A 12,778-nucleotide genomic window follows, 5' to 3' on the forward strand; every position below is an offset into this window, starting at 1 on the left:
ACTATGACTATTTTTCTTATAAAATTTTCAAATATTTTTTCTTATAAATTTTATTGAAAGATTAAATGAATATCCTAGTGATCTAAACACAATGGCAAAAGAATCAGAAAGTAGTCAACTGGAGTGGGCTTGGCTCATAGATAGTAAAATGAAGGAAATGTTAGTTTTACTATTTTTAAAATACAGAATTTTAGCTCTTTCTTACCTTTTAATTTCTTGGAAACTGTTTCTCTTTGAAGCTCCTCAAGGATGGAGAGTAGGCAACTGTATGTAAAATAAGTGCTAATAAAGAGACAAATGTCAGAATTTCCAGTGGTGATCCAGTGACTAAGACTCCATACTCCCAATGCATGAGGCCTGGGTGTGATTCCTGGTTGGAAAACTAGATTCGACATGACACATCTAAAGATCCTGCATGCTGCAACAAAGGTCAAAGATCACGTGTGCTGAAACTAAGACCTGGAACAGGGAAATATATATAAATATTTTTTTAAAAAAGAGACAAATGTCTATGACCACTTAACCTTATGAACAATCTTAATCAGGACAGGCAATCTTCTGAAAGAAAAATAATTATGTGACCTAGTGATTTCCAAGCACCATTCTTGGGCACAGGCTTTCAAACATTTTTGACCAGGGCCTTTAGTAGAAATATTTTATATTATGACCCAGAACACATATACATGTGCATATGAGTATATGCTTGTGCATGTGTGATATACACAAACACAAAAATGGAAATAATTTTTTTTTTTTTACAAAATACCATGTATACTTACCTTATGTGATATATACTCTTATTTTTAAAATCCTAGTTTTTAAAATGAAAAAAACAAAAAACCCTGGTCATAACCCACTATATAGATTACACGACCCACATAGGGATCATGACTTATAGTTTTTTTAAATATTTTTGTTCTAATTTTAAGTAAAATTACTGTAATTCACTGTAGAAATAACCCTACATCATTCATAAGTATTGGCAGGCATCACAAAATTTAAAAAACTAAGGATAGATTATTTAAGTTGTTAGTGAACATTGATCATACTACAACTAAAAGAAAAGTTAAATTCATATTGCCATTATTGGTTATAGTCATCAAAGGAAAAAAAAAAGCACATTGGTATGAGACAGCATCCTTCTGAGTAACCTGTGAACATTATCCCTTCACAAATTTCTAACATCTTTGGCTTGCTTGACTTCTATAGACCACCTCAGGAAGAGTGGAGACAGTTTCTACTCAAAAGATAGGATCCCTGAATTCATGTTTTCCCCCAACTCACCACCACTCTGACCACATTATCTTTTTCTGTTGAACTTTTCATATGCCAATTCATTCATTTAGCAAATATTTACTCAGAGCCTACCATATTCCAGGTACTCTTTTGGGCTACAAACAAAAACAGTTTTCACCTCAAGGAATTTACAGTCTTATAACAATAATTGACATTTACAGTGCTTTTAATGTACTGGGCACCATTTTAGATGCTTTACATATATTAACTCAATTAATCCACAAAGCAACCATGAGTTAAGGTACTATTATTAACCCCATATTGCAGATGAGAAAACTGAGGCATAAAGAGTCTATATCATTCTCCCAAAGCGTCACAAGTAGTTAGTGGTGAGGCTGCAATTCAAACCCAGAAAACCTACCTTTAGAATTCATATTCTCAATCACTATACCACTATCTCTCCTCTATGTAGGGGGAAGAAGGAGACAGGAGGACAAAAGGGGGTCAGAGGGGCCAGACGATAATTAAATGTATGTCAAGTAGTGATAAATCCTATGCAGAACAATAAATGTAAAGGATATAGTAAGAGGGAAGAAAGGTTTCTATTTTATGTGGGTTAGTCAAGGAAGGCCTTGTTGATAAACTATTATTTGAGCAGAGACCTGAAGGAAGTGAGGAGCAAATCATGGAACTATCTGGAGAAAGACTGTTGCATGCACGGGAACACTGAGTTCTTGGAGGCAGGAGCATGTATGCATTTTTCAAGGAACAGTTAGTTAACCAATGTGGCTAGAAGAGAGAAGGCAAACAAGACAGGAACAGGAGATGAAGTCAGGTTAGGAACAGATCATGAAAAGCCATTATAAGGGTTCTGCCTTGTACTCTAAGAGACGAGGAAAGCTACTGGAAGTTTCAAGCAAGAGGGGTGATAAAATTTTACTCAGTTTTAATATAAAAACATAACTGGCTGCTGCTACAAAAGACTATGGGGAAAGCAGAAGCAGGAAGAGAAGCTAAAGTAATAGTTCAGGGGTGAGATGGTGGTAGCATGAACCAGGTCTGCTGAGCTTGTTTTAGGGTGAGAAAGTTTTGGGGTACAAATTACTCAATTAACCAAGATTGGTTTCAAAGGAATAAACAACCACTTGTTTAGTCAACTTTTCAGGCCCCTGAAAAATATCTTTTCCCTATTTGCTACCTACTCATCTTGGTTTCAAGTCAAAGCTTTTCTGTTCACAGACAATGCAACTGAAGCTTTGAGCTCTGCCAACAGAAAACCATTTCTGATATGCACGGGTGCTAAGTCGCTTCAGTGTGTCTGACTCTTTGCGACCCTATGGATTTCAGCCTGCCAGGTTCCTCTGTCCATGGGGCTCTCCAGGAAAGACTGCTGGAGTGGGTTGCCATGCCCTCCCCAGGTCATCTCAACCCAGGGATCCAACCCGCGTCTCTAATGTCTCCTGCATTGGCAGGCAGGGTCTTTACCGCTAGCGCCACCTGGTGCTATTCTGGTCCATGGTGTTTCAAATCTTGACTCAGTTTCACTGAGATCAATTTCCCTCTTCTCTGTCATCTTTTCTACTGATCAAAGCGCAACACCAGCGAGTGGGTGGGAAAACAGGTGTACACACACAAATGAAATGGCTGCTTCATCAGGTTTGCAGACGGCACACGTCCTCGAGTATATTCCTCTCTCTAAACTTAAATCCTAACTAGAAGTTCAAGATTACTAAAGTGTAAAAGGGGTAGCACCATATTCAAATAAGGGAACTCACTTCCCTTACAATAAAACTAATACAGAAAAAAAAAAGCTGAGTCAGCACGGCAAAGGGTTTAAGAAAATGGACTCTGAAGTCAGACTCCCTGGATGTGAATCCTGAGTACACCCCATTACCAGCTGTAAAACCCGGGGCTAGTTACTCAACTTCATTTTCTTCCTGGGCCTTAAAAAAGAAAAAAAGGTGGCGGGACGGGGAAGTAACATACTACTAGTGTCTACCTCATAAAGTTACTAGAACTAAGTTAATATCGGGAAAGTGCTTTGAACAGTGCTGGCGGACATGTAAGTGCTATTTAAATATTCGTGTTTTGTTTTGTTTTAAATCAACAGTTGGCAAGAGCCTATACATTCTTGAGTGAATCAGACTAAAAGAGGCTGTGGCAATGTTATAAAACTATAGTGCTCATTGTTTAAAATAAGCCCCCAGTAGAGAATGGCAGCCGTGGGAAAATACAAACCATTCTGGCTATCGGAACCTAATCTTATCCTAGGATGCAGGGAAAGAGAGTTCCGAAGGACACCGGTGCTAGGACCAAGTGTTTGAAGGGCTCAGGAACAGACGAAGGGGATGGGGGTGGGGACACGGACGCTGACTTTCAACTAACAAGGCCCTTGCAGGTTCCGGGGCAGCCTCCTCTGCCCCTCACCTTTCCAGCCAAGCCCTGGCCAAGAAGACCCGCTGCCTCCTCCCCACACCCAGTCCAGAGTCACAGCGCACAGTCCGGACTTTTCAAAGGCCCTGCGGTAGCCCGACTCCGAAGCTCACCGGGCAGCCGCGGCACCACCTTCGAATCCTTGACAATCTCAGCCTGGATAACGATAAACTACAAAGGCCGGAAGTGCGTCACACCGCGGCTCTCAGGGTGTGTTCCTTCTAGTAAGCCCGGAGGTTTTCACACCTCTGTGGTCGCTGCTCTGAATCCCCTGCTAGGCGTAGGGAGGCGCTGGCTTTCATAGTCTCTTTCAAGGGGCTGGGGGTGGGGTAATACAATAACTGTCCAACACAGTGTTTTCTGTACACTATTTCATTTACACGTACTCACTCACTTATTCTGCATAACAGTCCTGTGGGTTTGGTATAATTATATCCGTTTCAGCTCAGTTCAGTCGCTCAGTCGTGTCCGACTCTTTGCGACCCCATGAATTGCAGCACGCCAGGCCTCCCTGTCCATCACCAACTCCCGGAGTTCACTCAGACTCACGTCCATCGAGTCAGTGATGCCATCCAGCCATCTCATCCTCTGTTGTCCCCTTTTCCTCCTGCCCCCAATCCCTCCCAGCATCGAAACCTAAGGCACATTCTGTCTACATTTATCAATTACTATTTCCTGCAAAGAAAGCTTTGTGTGCACCTTATTTTCTAGCACAAGATATTCCAGGCTCATTTTATACTTTTCCTGCCTTAGACCTGGAATCCTCCATTGCTCCGTGAAGCTGTGGTTCCTTTTAATGTAGAATGATATACAGAAACTAAGATCTGAATTTTGAATAATAAACTCATTGCTACTGGGATAGATCAGTATCCCAGTATCCCTATCATTAGACCCCCTTTTTTTTAGTAACACATGCGTGCGTGCTAAGTCGCGTCACTACCGTCCAACTCATTTGCGACCCTAGGGACTATAGCCCACCAGGCTCCTCTGTCCTTGGGGATTCTCCAGGCAGAAATACTGGAGTGGGTTGCCCGGCCCTCCTCCAGGGGATCTTCCTGTCCTAGGGATCTAACCCGCGTCACTTACATCTCCTGCATTGGCGAGTGGACTCTTTACCACTATGGCCACCTGCAAAGTCATCACTAGACCTTAGGGCTGGAATAAAATATACATATGATAAGGATTTTATAAAATATTTCCAATTCAAATACAACGTCACAGATTTCTTTTTCATTTTCACCATTGCACATATGATCTTCCCTTCTTCCACAGGAAAAAACCCTGTTCCCAACAACATCCATATAGTCATTCAATTTGGTCTTACAATATATATTTTTAAAATTTTCAAAATTAAAATATCAACACCATTAGCAATAACACATCTACTATGTACAGTTCTAAATTTCTTTGCTTGCTTTATTTGTTCTTGAATTGTATCTCATTAAGGGAGATAGAGTATATATACATAACTTATTTGAATTCTTTTCTCTGTGTAGTTATATTATAAATTTGATATACAGTTAGTCATTTGTTTCTGTTTTATTCAGTTTCAAGATTTGCTTTCCTTTCTTCCTTCTCCTTTCTGAATATGAAAAACAGCTCAAAATTAAAATTACATAAAAAATATATATATATTCAGAGTTTTGTTTCAATCCCTAACTCTTTTATCTCCTATATACTCTTGCCCCATTTTTATTAGTTTTATCCTTTCCTTCTTCCTACTTCCTTCTCTTATCCCTTCCCTTCCTTTCTTGTACAAAAACAAACTTTTACCCCTTTATATCTATAAATAATGTTATATATACCCTTTTGCATCTTACTTTAATAGAATAAGCTGGTGCACATGCATGCTCAGTTGCTTCAGTCGTGTCCACCTCTTTGCGACCCCATGAACTGTAGCCTGCCAGGCTCTTCTGCCCGTGGGATTTTCCCAGCAAGAATACTGGAATGGGTTGCCATTTCCTTCTCCAAGAATAAGCTGGAAATCATCCTAAATCTGTTGATGGAAATAATCTTTTTCTTTTACCGTGACATGGTACTTCATTGCATTAGAAAAGGAAATGGCAACCCACTCCAGTATTCTTGACTGGGAAAATCTCATGGACAGAGGAACCTGGTGGGCTACAGTCTGTGGGGTCACAAAGAGTCAGACACGACTGAGCAACTAAGCACACACACTATTGTTTTTTTAACCAATCTTTTAGGGAGCATATTTGGATTCTTTCCAGTATTTTGCTTTAACAAATAATGCTGCAATGAACAATGAAGAGAGAAGAGAGATGTCTTTGTAAGCGTTGTATCATTTTGCACTTTCAACAGCAATGTGAGATAGTGCCAGCTTTCACACAACCTCCCTAATTGTATGTTTTCAGACTTTTGAATATTGCCGATCTGATAGGCCATTAGGTACTGTATGCAGGTCAGGTAGCAACAATTAGAACTGAACATGGAACAACAGACTGGTTCCAAATAGGAAGAGGAGTATGTCAAGGCTGTATATTGTCACCCTGCTTATTTAACTTCTATGCAGAGTACATCATGAGAAACACTGGGCTGGAGGAAGCACAAGCTGGAATCAAGATTGCTGGGAGAAATATCAACAACCTCAGATACGCAGTTGACACCACCCTTATGGCCGAAAGTGAAGAAGAACTAAAGAGCCTCTTGATGAAAGTGAAAGAGGAGAGTGAAAAAGTTGGCTTAAAGCTCAACATTCAGAAAACTAAGATCATGACATCCAGTCCCATCACTTCATGGCAAATAGATGGGAAAACAGTGGAAACTGTGGCTGACTTTATTTTGGGGGGCTCTACAGTGGAAACAGTGGCTGACTTTATTTTGGGGGGGCTATAAAATCACTGCAGATGGTGATTGCAGCCATGAAATTAAAAGACACTTACTCCTTTGAAGGAAAGTTATGACCAACATAGACAGCATATTAAAAAGCAGAGACATTACTTTGTCAACAAAGGTCTATCTAGTCAAGGCTATGGTTTTTCCAGTAGTCATGTATGGACGTGAGAGTTGGACTATAAAGAAAGCTGAGCACCGAAGAATTGATGCTTTTGAACTATGTTGTTGGAGAAGACTCTTGAGAGTCCCTTGGACTGCAAGGAAATCCAACCAGTCCGTCCTAAAAGAGATCAGTCCTGGGTGTTCATTGAAAGGACTGATGCTAAAGCTGAAACTCCAATACTTTGGCCACCTGATACAAAGAGCTGACTCATTTGAAAAGACCCTGATGCTGACAAAGATTGAGGGCAGGAGAAGGGGACGACAGAGGATGAGATGGTTGGATGGCATCACTGACTCAATGGACATGGGTTTGGGTAGACTCCGAAAGTTAGTGATGGACAGGGAGGCCTGGCGTGCTGTGGTTCATGGGGTCGCAAAGAATCAGATACAACTGAGCAACTGAACTGAACTGAAAGAATTACAAACTAAATGCTAAAATCCCTGTTAAAAATGAACTCACAGTGCCAAATGTTGGCGAGGATTATGGAGCAATGGCAATGTTCATAAGAGTGTAAATTGGCAACACCGTTTTTGGGAAACTCTTTGGTATATCTACTGAAGTTGAACATATGCATATTCTACGACACAGGAGTTTCACTTTTAGTTATATTGCTGCCAGCAGAGTATATATATTGTATATATATTTACATCTGAAGACACACTTTAGCCACATTTTTTATAGTTCTAAACCAGAAGCAATCCAAAAGTCCATTAACAGCAAGATGAGTGCAAAAGTGGAAGTTTATTCATAAAATGGTATACTATGAATGATGAAAGTGAATGAACTACAGCTACAAGCCAAAGTGATAAATTTCACAAACGTAATGATGAGTGAAACCAGACACAAAAGATGCATATTTCATGATTCCATTTATATCAAGTTTAAAACAGGGAAAAGGAATCTCTATGTTAGAAGCCACAACAGGGAGTAAGAAAGGAATAGTTAGGGAGGGAGCACGACTGGGGTCTTCTGGGGAACTGGTAATGTTCTTTTTTGATGTTGGTGGTGGTTTGTGTGTGATTTCACTTCAGGAATTTCATTTAGCTGTACACCTAAGATTTGTGTACTTTTTAAATATATATACTATATTTCAATAGTTTTTATTTTTTTAAATCAAACCATTTCTAGAGATGAAGAAACTGAGAAATGGATTTAAATTATTTTTCCTCCGGCTTTTAAATATTATTATAATTATTGAAAAATATTGTCATTATTGAAGTTTAGTGAGTTTAAGGACACTCCAACTCAGGAGTTTCATCAGTTCTCATTCTCCGGTTTCCTCTTTTCCTTCTCCTTATTATATTCCTCCCCTCTTGATAACCACTAGACCACTGTATCTCCAGTTTCTCATTCTGTTTCTTGTACCTGTTATCATTCATTCATCCAACTATTCACTGATCTTTTAGCACACATTCATTAAGAGTAGGTACATGCACTTTAGAACTCAAAATGCCATGACTTTATTTAGGACTGAGGCAGGCTGTTGATTACCCACTAAGTAGCTCCTTTTTATTAGATATCAGAAGTTGCATTTTTTGTCTGTGTCCATCGGCACCTGGAATAAAATTAACTGAGCAATGAAGTTTGGAGAGCTTCCTAACTGGTGACCACACTGAGATGCAGGAGAGGCATGCCCTGAAAGTGAATGGATGCTCTGCCCACTGCTCCTCCCTGTCATATCTTACCCTATGCATATCTTGAATTTGGCTATTCCTGAGTTATATTTTTTATAATAAATTGGTGCATGTGTGCTAAGTCATGTTTGACCCTTTGAGATCTATGGACCACAGCCCTCCAGGCTCCTCTGTCCATGGGATTCTCCAAGCAAGAATACTGGAGTGGGTTGCTGTGCCCTCCTCCAAGGGATCAAACCCATGTCTCTTAGGTCTCCTGCATTGGCAAGCGGGTTCTTTACCTCTACTGGCCTGGGAAGCCCCCCAAAAAAGTGCTTTTCTGCCAAAACCTGGGATTGAACCAGGGACATTTAGATCTTCAGTCTAATGCTCTCTCAACTGAGCTATTTCAGCCCCAAGATAAGTTGGTAAAAGTATGTAAAATGTTCCCTTGAATTTTGTGAGCTATTCTAGCAAATTATCAAATCTGAGGAAGGAGTTGTAGAAGCCCTTGATTTTATAGTTGGCTGGTCAGAAGTACAGGTGGCCTGAATTTGTTATTGGCTTCTGAAGTGGAGGTATGAGAACAGGTAGTTAACTAGATGTGAGCTGAGAAAGGGGGTGGGAGCAAGAGCCAGGTGACTGGAAATGATCCATCTTGTGGTGACAGGAGTCCTAGAGGCAAAGAAAGGCTGCAATAGATGGGCATTTCTGGTCTCTGAATGTCACCTTTTGCTCATTATGCCCTCAATTACAATAAATTTAGCCTTGCAGAAAAGAAGTACCCATTAGGCACTGACACCATGACACTTCTGCTCAAGACCAAAGAGGGGTGAAAATCCCTCTTCCCCTGGGGAAGGTAGAGCTGGGATGAAAATCAAGAGATTTGACCTGAAACCCCTGCCTCTTCAATGAATATTGTCTGTGCAATCATTTTCACATTCCATATAACCAGCTTGCCGAAGGAACTCAGAGCAGCTGCTCATCTGATCCTGCCCACTCTCCCTCCTGAGAGTATACTATTGCTTAATAAATTCTCACTTTGCTGTCTTAGCTTCCCTGTCTCAACTCTGAATTCTTACTGCAACAAGAAGAGAACCTATTCTCCAATAATAAAATTTTGTGGAATTGAGCCCTTAATCTGTGAGGTCTATGCTAACTCTGGGTAGTGTCAGAATTAAATTGAGAGGGCTTTCCTGGTGGTTCAGTGGTTTAAGAGTCCACCTTGCAATGAAAGGGACACTGGTTCCATCCCTAGGCTGGGAGGACCCCACGTGTCCAGGGAAACTGAGCCCATGCACCACAACTAATAAGCCTGTGCTCTGGAGCCATACTGAAGCCTGTGCACCCTGGATCCTGTGCTCCACAACAAGAGAAGCTGCTGCAATGAGGAGACCCCTCACTGCAGCCAGAGAGAGTAGCCCCCACTTGCCGCAGCTAGAGAAAGCCTGCACTGAGCAAGGAAGACCCAGCACAACCAAAAAATAGAACTGAACTGTAGGACATCCCAGTTGGTTTTAGAGAACCAGTTATTGTGCGGAAAAAACCCTACGTGTTTGATATCAGAAGTGGTAAACAGAACACACAAAGGTTTTTTTTGACTTGACTTTTGAGCATGATTTTGATGGAACATCTATTTAAAGGAGGATATATTTCACGTTATTGTTGAGCTTTCCTATTCAGAATAAAGCATCATATTTTCTTGGACAAAATGGCCCTCCTCAGAAGTCTCCTCAAAGCTCCTTTAACATCCTTGTTCCTCAAGGTGTAGATGAATGGGTTGGCCATGGGAGTAATAACACAGTAAAACAGCGTCAGAACTTTGATAAGGTCTTGAGGGCTGTCCCCTGAAGGCTGCATATAGATGTAGATGCCAGGGCCATAAAATAAAGACACCACCAATAAGTGCGAAGAACAAGTGTTGAAGGCCTTAAGTCTCCCACCAGCAGAAGGAATTCGAAATACAGCTTGTGCAATATAACTGTAAGAGACAAGAATCATGGAGAGGGGACCCATTATCAGGAAGGTGGCCATCACCGCTAAAGTAAGCTCATTGACTGTGGTGTCCACACAAGCCATCTTAATTAGACCAGGCAGTTCACAAAAGAAGTGGTCCAGTTCTTGGTTCCCACACAGAGGCAGCTGGACTGTGAGTGTGGACTGCAGTAGTGAATTGGCCAGACCAATGAGCCAAGCAGTGCTGGAGAGCTGCCGACAGAGCTTGTGGTTCATGATTACAGGGTATCTCAGAGGCTTACACACAGCTACATAGCGGTCTAAGGCCATGGTGCCAAGCAGGATACATTCAGTACAGCCTAGCCAGTGAAATACATATGCCTGGGTCATGCAGCCTATATAAGTGATGTTCTTGTTGGGTCCGCCTAAGTTGAACAGCATTTGGGGTACAGTCGTGGTGGTGAAACAGAGGTCCAGGAAGGAGAGGCTTGTGAGGAAGAAATACATAGGACTTTGGAGTTGGGAATCTAGTTGGGAAACCAGAATAATAGCAATGTTTCCCAATAGTGTGAACATGTAGGAGGTTAGGAGGGCAAAGAAGAAAGGAACATCCAACCATGGATATTTGGTAAAGCCCATGAGAATGAAATCCTCTGGAAAACTTTCATTCATGTGCTTCATTGAATTTTGATGAGAGACACCTGCTAAAATCAAGAAAAAGGATGACTTTAAAAACCTTGATTTGGTTCTTCCCTAGTGATCCAGTGACTGAGACTCAAATATTCCAATGCAAGGGGCCTGAGTTCAACCCCTGATTAGGGGATGCCACAACTAAGACCTGGCATAGCATGCATAAATGAATGAATGAATAAAACCATATCTTTAAAAAAAACCCTGAGTTGGCAGAAGTTTTGATGATACCAGGGGGAAAATTATACCCTTATGGGGGAGCAATGGGGTATATCCTCAATAGAAACATTAAGGAATATAATAATTAAAATTAATATTAAAAGTCACATTTGAAAAAATCCTCTCAGTAGAGAAAGTGGCTTCATTTTTCCCCCCTGTATCAGTGCCCTAGGTTAGTGGACATTCATCACTTGTTTTGGCTATTCTGTATGATTAAAGAGGCCACTAGGAGGCGGTCTTCTCCTAGCTACCTTGCAGCTAAATGAGTGTACAACCTAAGAGGTGGGGGCTTGGGTAGGTGCTTAGATCATGAAAGTAGAGCCTTCCTGTAAGGGGTTAGTGCTCTTATAAAAGAGAACCCACAGTGATTCCTGTCCTTTCCACCAGACAAAGTTACAGCTATACGGTGCTATCTATTAGCCAAAAGGTGGGCTCTAATCAGACACTGAAACTGCCAGTGCCATGATCTTGGATTTCCCAGTTTCCAGAACTGTGAGATAAATGTTGTAAATAGGTCTCCTGGTCTCTGACACTTTGTTACAGCAACCCAAATGGACTAAGACATATGTCATCAGGGAAATGCAGATTAGAACAACAATCAGATTCCACGACACACCTATTAGAGTGAATAAAATCCAGAACAGTGACACCAAATGCTGGTGTGGATGCGGCACAACAGGAACTCTCATTCACTGGTGGGAATACAAAATGGTATGGCCACTTTGGAAGACACTCTGGCAGTTTCTTACAAAACTAAACATACTCTTAATCGTGTGATCCAGAAATCACACACCTGGGTGTTTACCCAAAGGAGCTGAAAACTTATATCCACACAAAAGCCTGCACAAAGATGTTTGTAACAGCTCTACTCATAATTGCCAAAATTTGGAAACAACCAAGATGTCCTTCAGAAGGTGAATGGGTAAATTAACTGTGGTACATCCAGACAATTCAGTGCTAAAAAGACACAAGCTGTCAAGCCACAAAAAGACATAGAACTTCAAGTGCTAATTACTAACTGAAAGAAGCCATCTGAAAAGGCAACATAATTTACAGTATGATTCCAACTATCGTACAGTATGTTTGGAAAATGTAAACCTAGGAAGACAGTAAAAAGATCAGCCAATGTATAGGAAGAAGGGAGGGATGACTAGGTAGAACACAGAGGATTTTTAGGCAATGAAACTACTCAGTATGATATAATGGTGTATGCGTGTCATTATACATTTTTCCAAACTCACAGAATGTACAATACCAGACAGAACCATAACGTAATTATGGATTTGGGGTGATTATGATTTCCTGAATAGGTTCATCAGTTGTAACAATTGTACCAGCCTGGTGCGAGATGTTGATAAAGGAGGAGGTTATGCATGTGTGGGGAGTAAGGGTTATATGGGAAATCTCTGTACTCTTGCTCAGTTCTGCTGTGATATAAAACTGTTCTAAAGATAAAATCTTAAAAATCCTAATACTTCCTTACTGAGTGCGATGCAGAGTAAAAGGAACAATTCTCCTCATGGCCCTCTCCACCAAGTAAACAGGGTTAAGACTGCTGCAGGCTCTGCCAGGGCAAGAAACACTACAGGTCCTTGCTAATTTGGGGCAGAAATGT

The 12,778-nt window shown here is 41.0% G+C and overlaps 2 protein-coding genes and 1 non-coding gene across 9 annotated transcripts in view; all 3 read right to left on the minus strand.

Moving 5' to 3' along the window:
* LOC102279683 (zinc finger and SCAN domain-containing protein 12) overlaps positions 1 to 3,841 on the minus strand; it is a 49,540-nt gene extending 45,699 nt beyond the window's left edge. For 4 of the 7 annotated variants that reach the window (XM_070361089.1, XM_070361088.1, XM_070361090.1 and 1 more), the window contains exons 1-2: positions 3,783 to 3,824; positions 206 to 459 (exon numbers count right to left, since the gene is read on the minus strand). In XM_070361089.1, coding sequence (XP_070217190.1) covers positions 206 to 395 — 190 coding nt within the window. In that variant the 5' untranslated portion in view covers positions 396 to 459; positions 3,783 to 3,824. The other 3 variants (XM_070361094.1, XM_070361092.1, XM_070361087.1) reach the window with 2 other exon arrangements.
* Positions 3,842 to 8,639: 4,798 nt separating this feature from the next.
* On the minus strand, positions 8,640 to 8,712 carry TRNAF-GAA (transfer RNA phenylalanine (anticodon GAA)). Its single transcript has one exon. It is a non-coding gene; the product is annotated as a tRNA-Phe (tRNA).
* A 1,278-nt stretch (positions 8,713 to 9,990) lies between these two features.
* On the minus strand, positions 9,991 to 10,935 carry LOC102278830 (olfactory receptor 2B11). Its single transcript, XM_005905304.2, has one exon. The coding sequence runs from the start codon at positions 10,933 to 10,935 to the stop codon at positions 9,991 to 9,993; it is 945 nt and encodes a 314-aa protein (XP_005905366.2).
* Between the last annotated feature and the right edge of the window lie 1,843 nt (positions 10,936 to 12,778).

Source organism: Bos mutus, chromosome 23 (assembly GCF_027580195.1).
Source record: "Bos mutus isolate GX-2022 chromosome 23, NWIPB_WYAK_1.1, whole genome shotgun sequence".
Lineage (NCBI taxonomy): Eukaryota > Metazoa > Chordata > Mammalia > Artiodactyla > Bovidae > Bos > Bos mutus.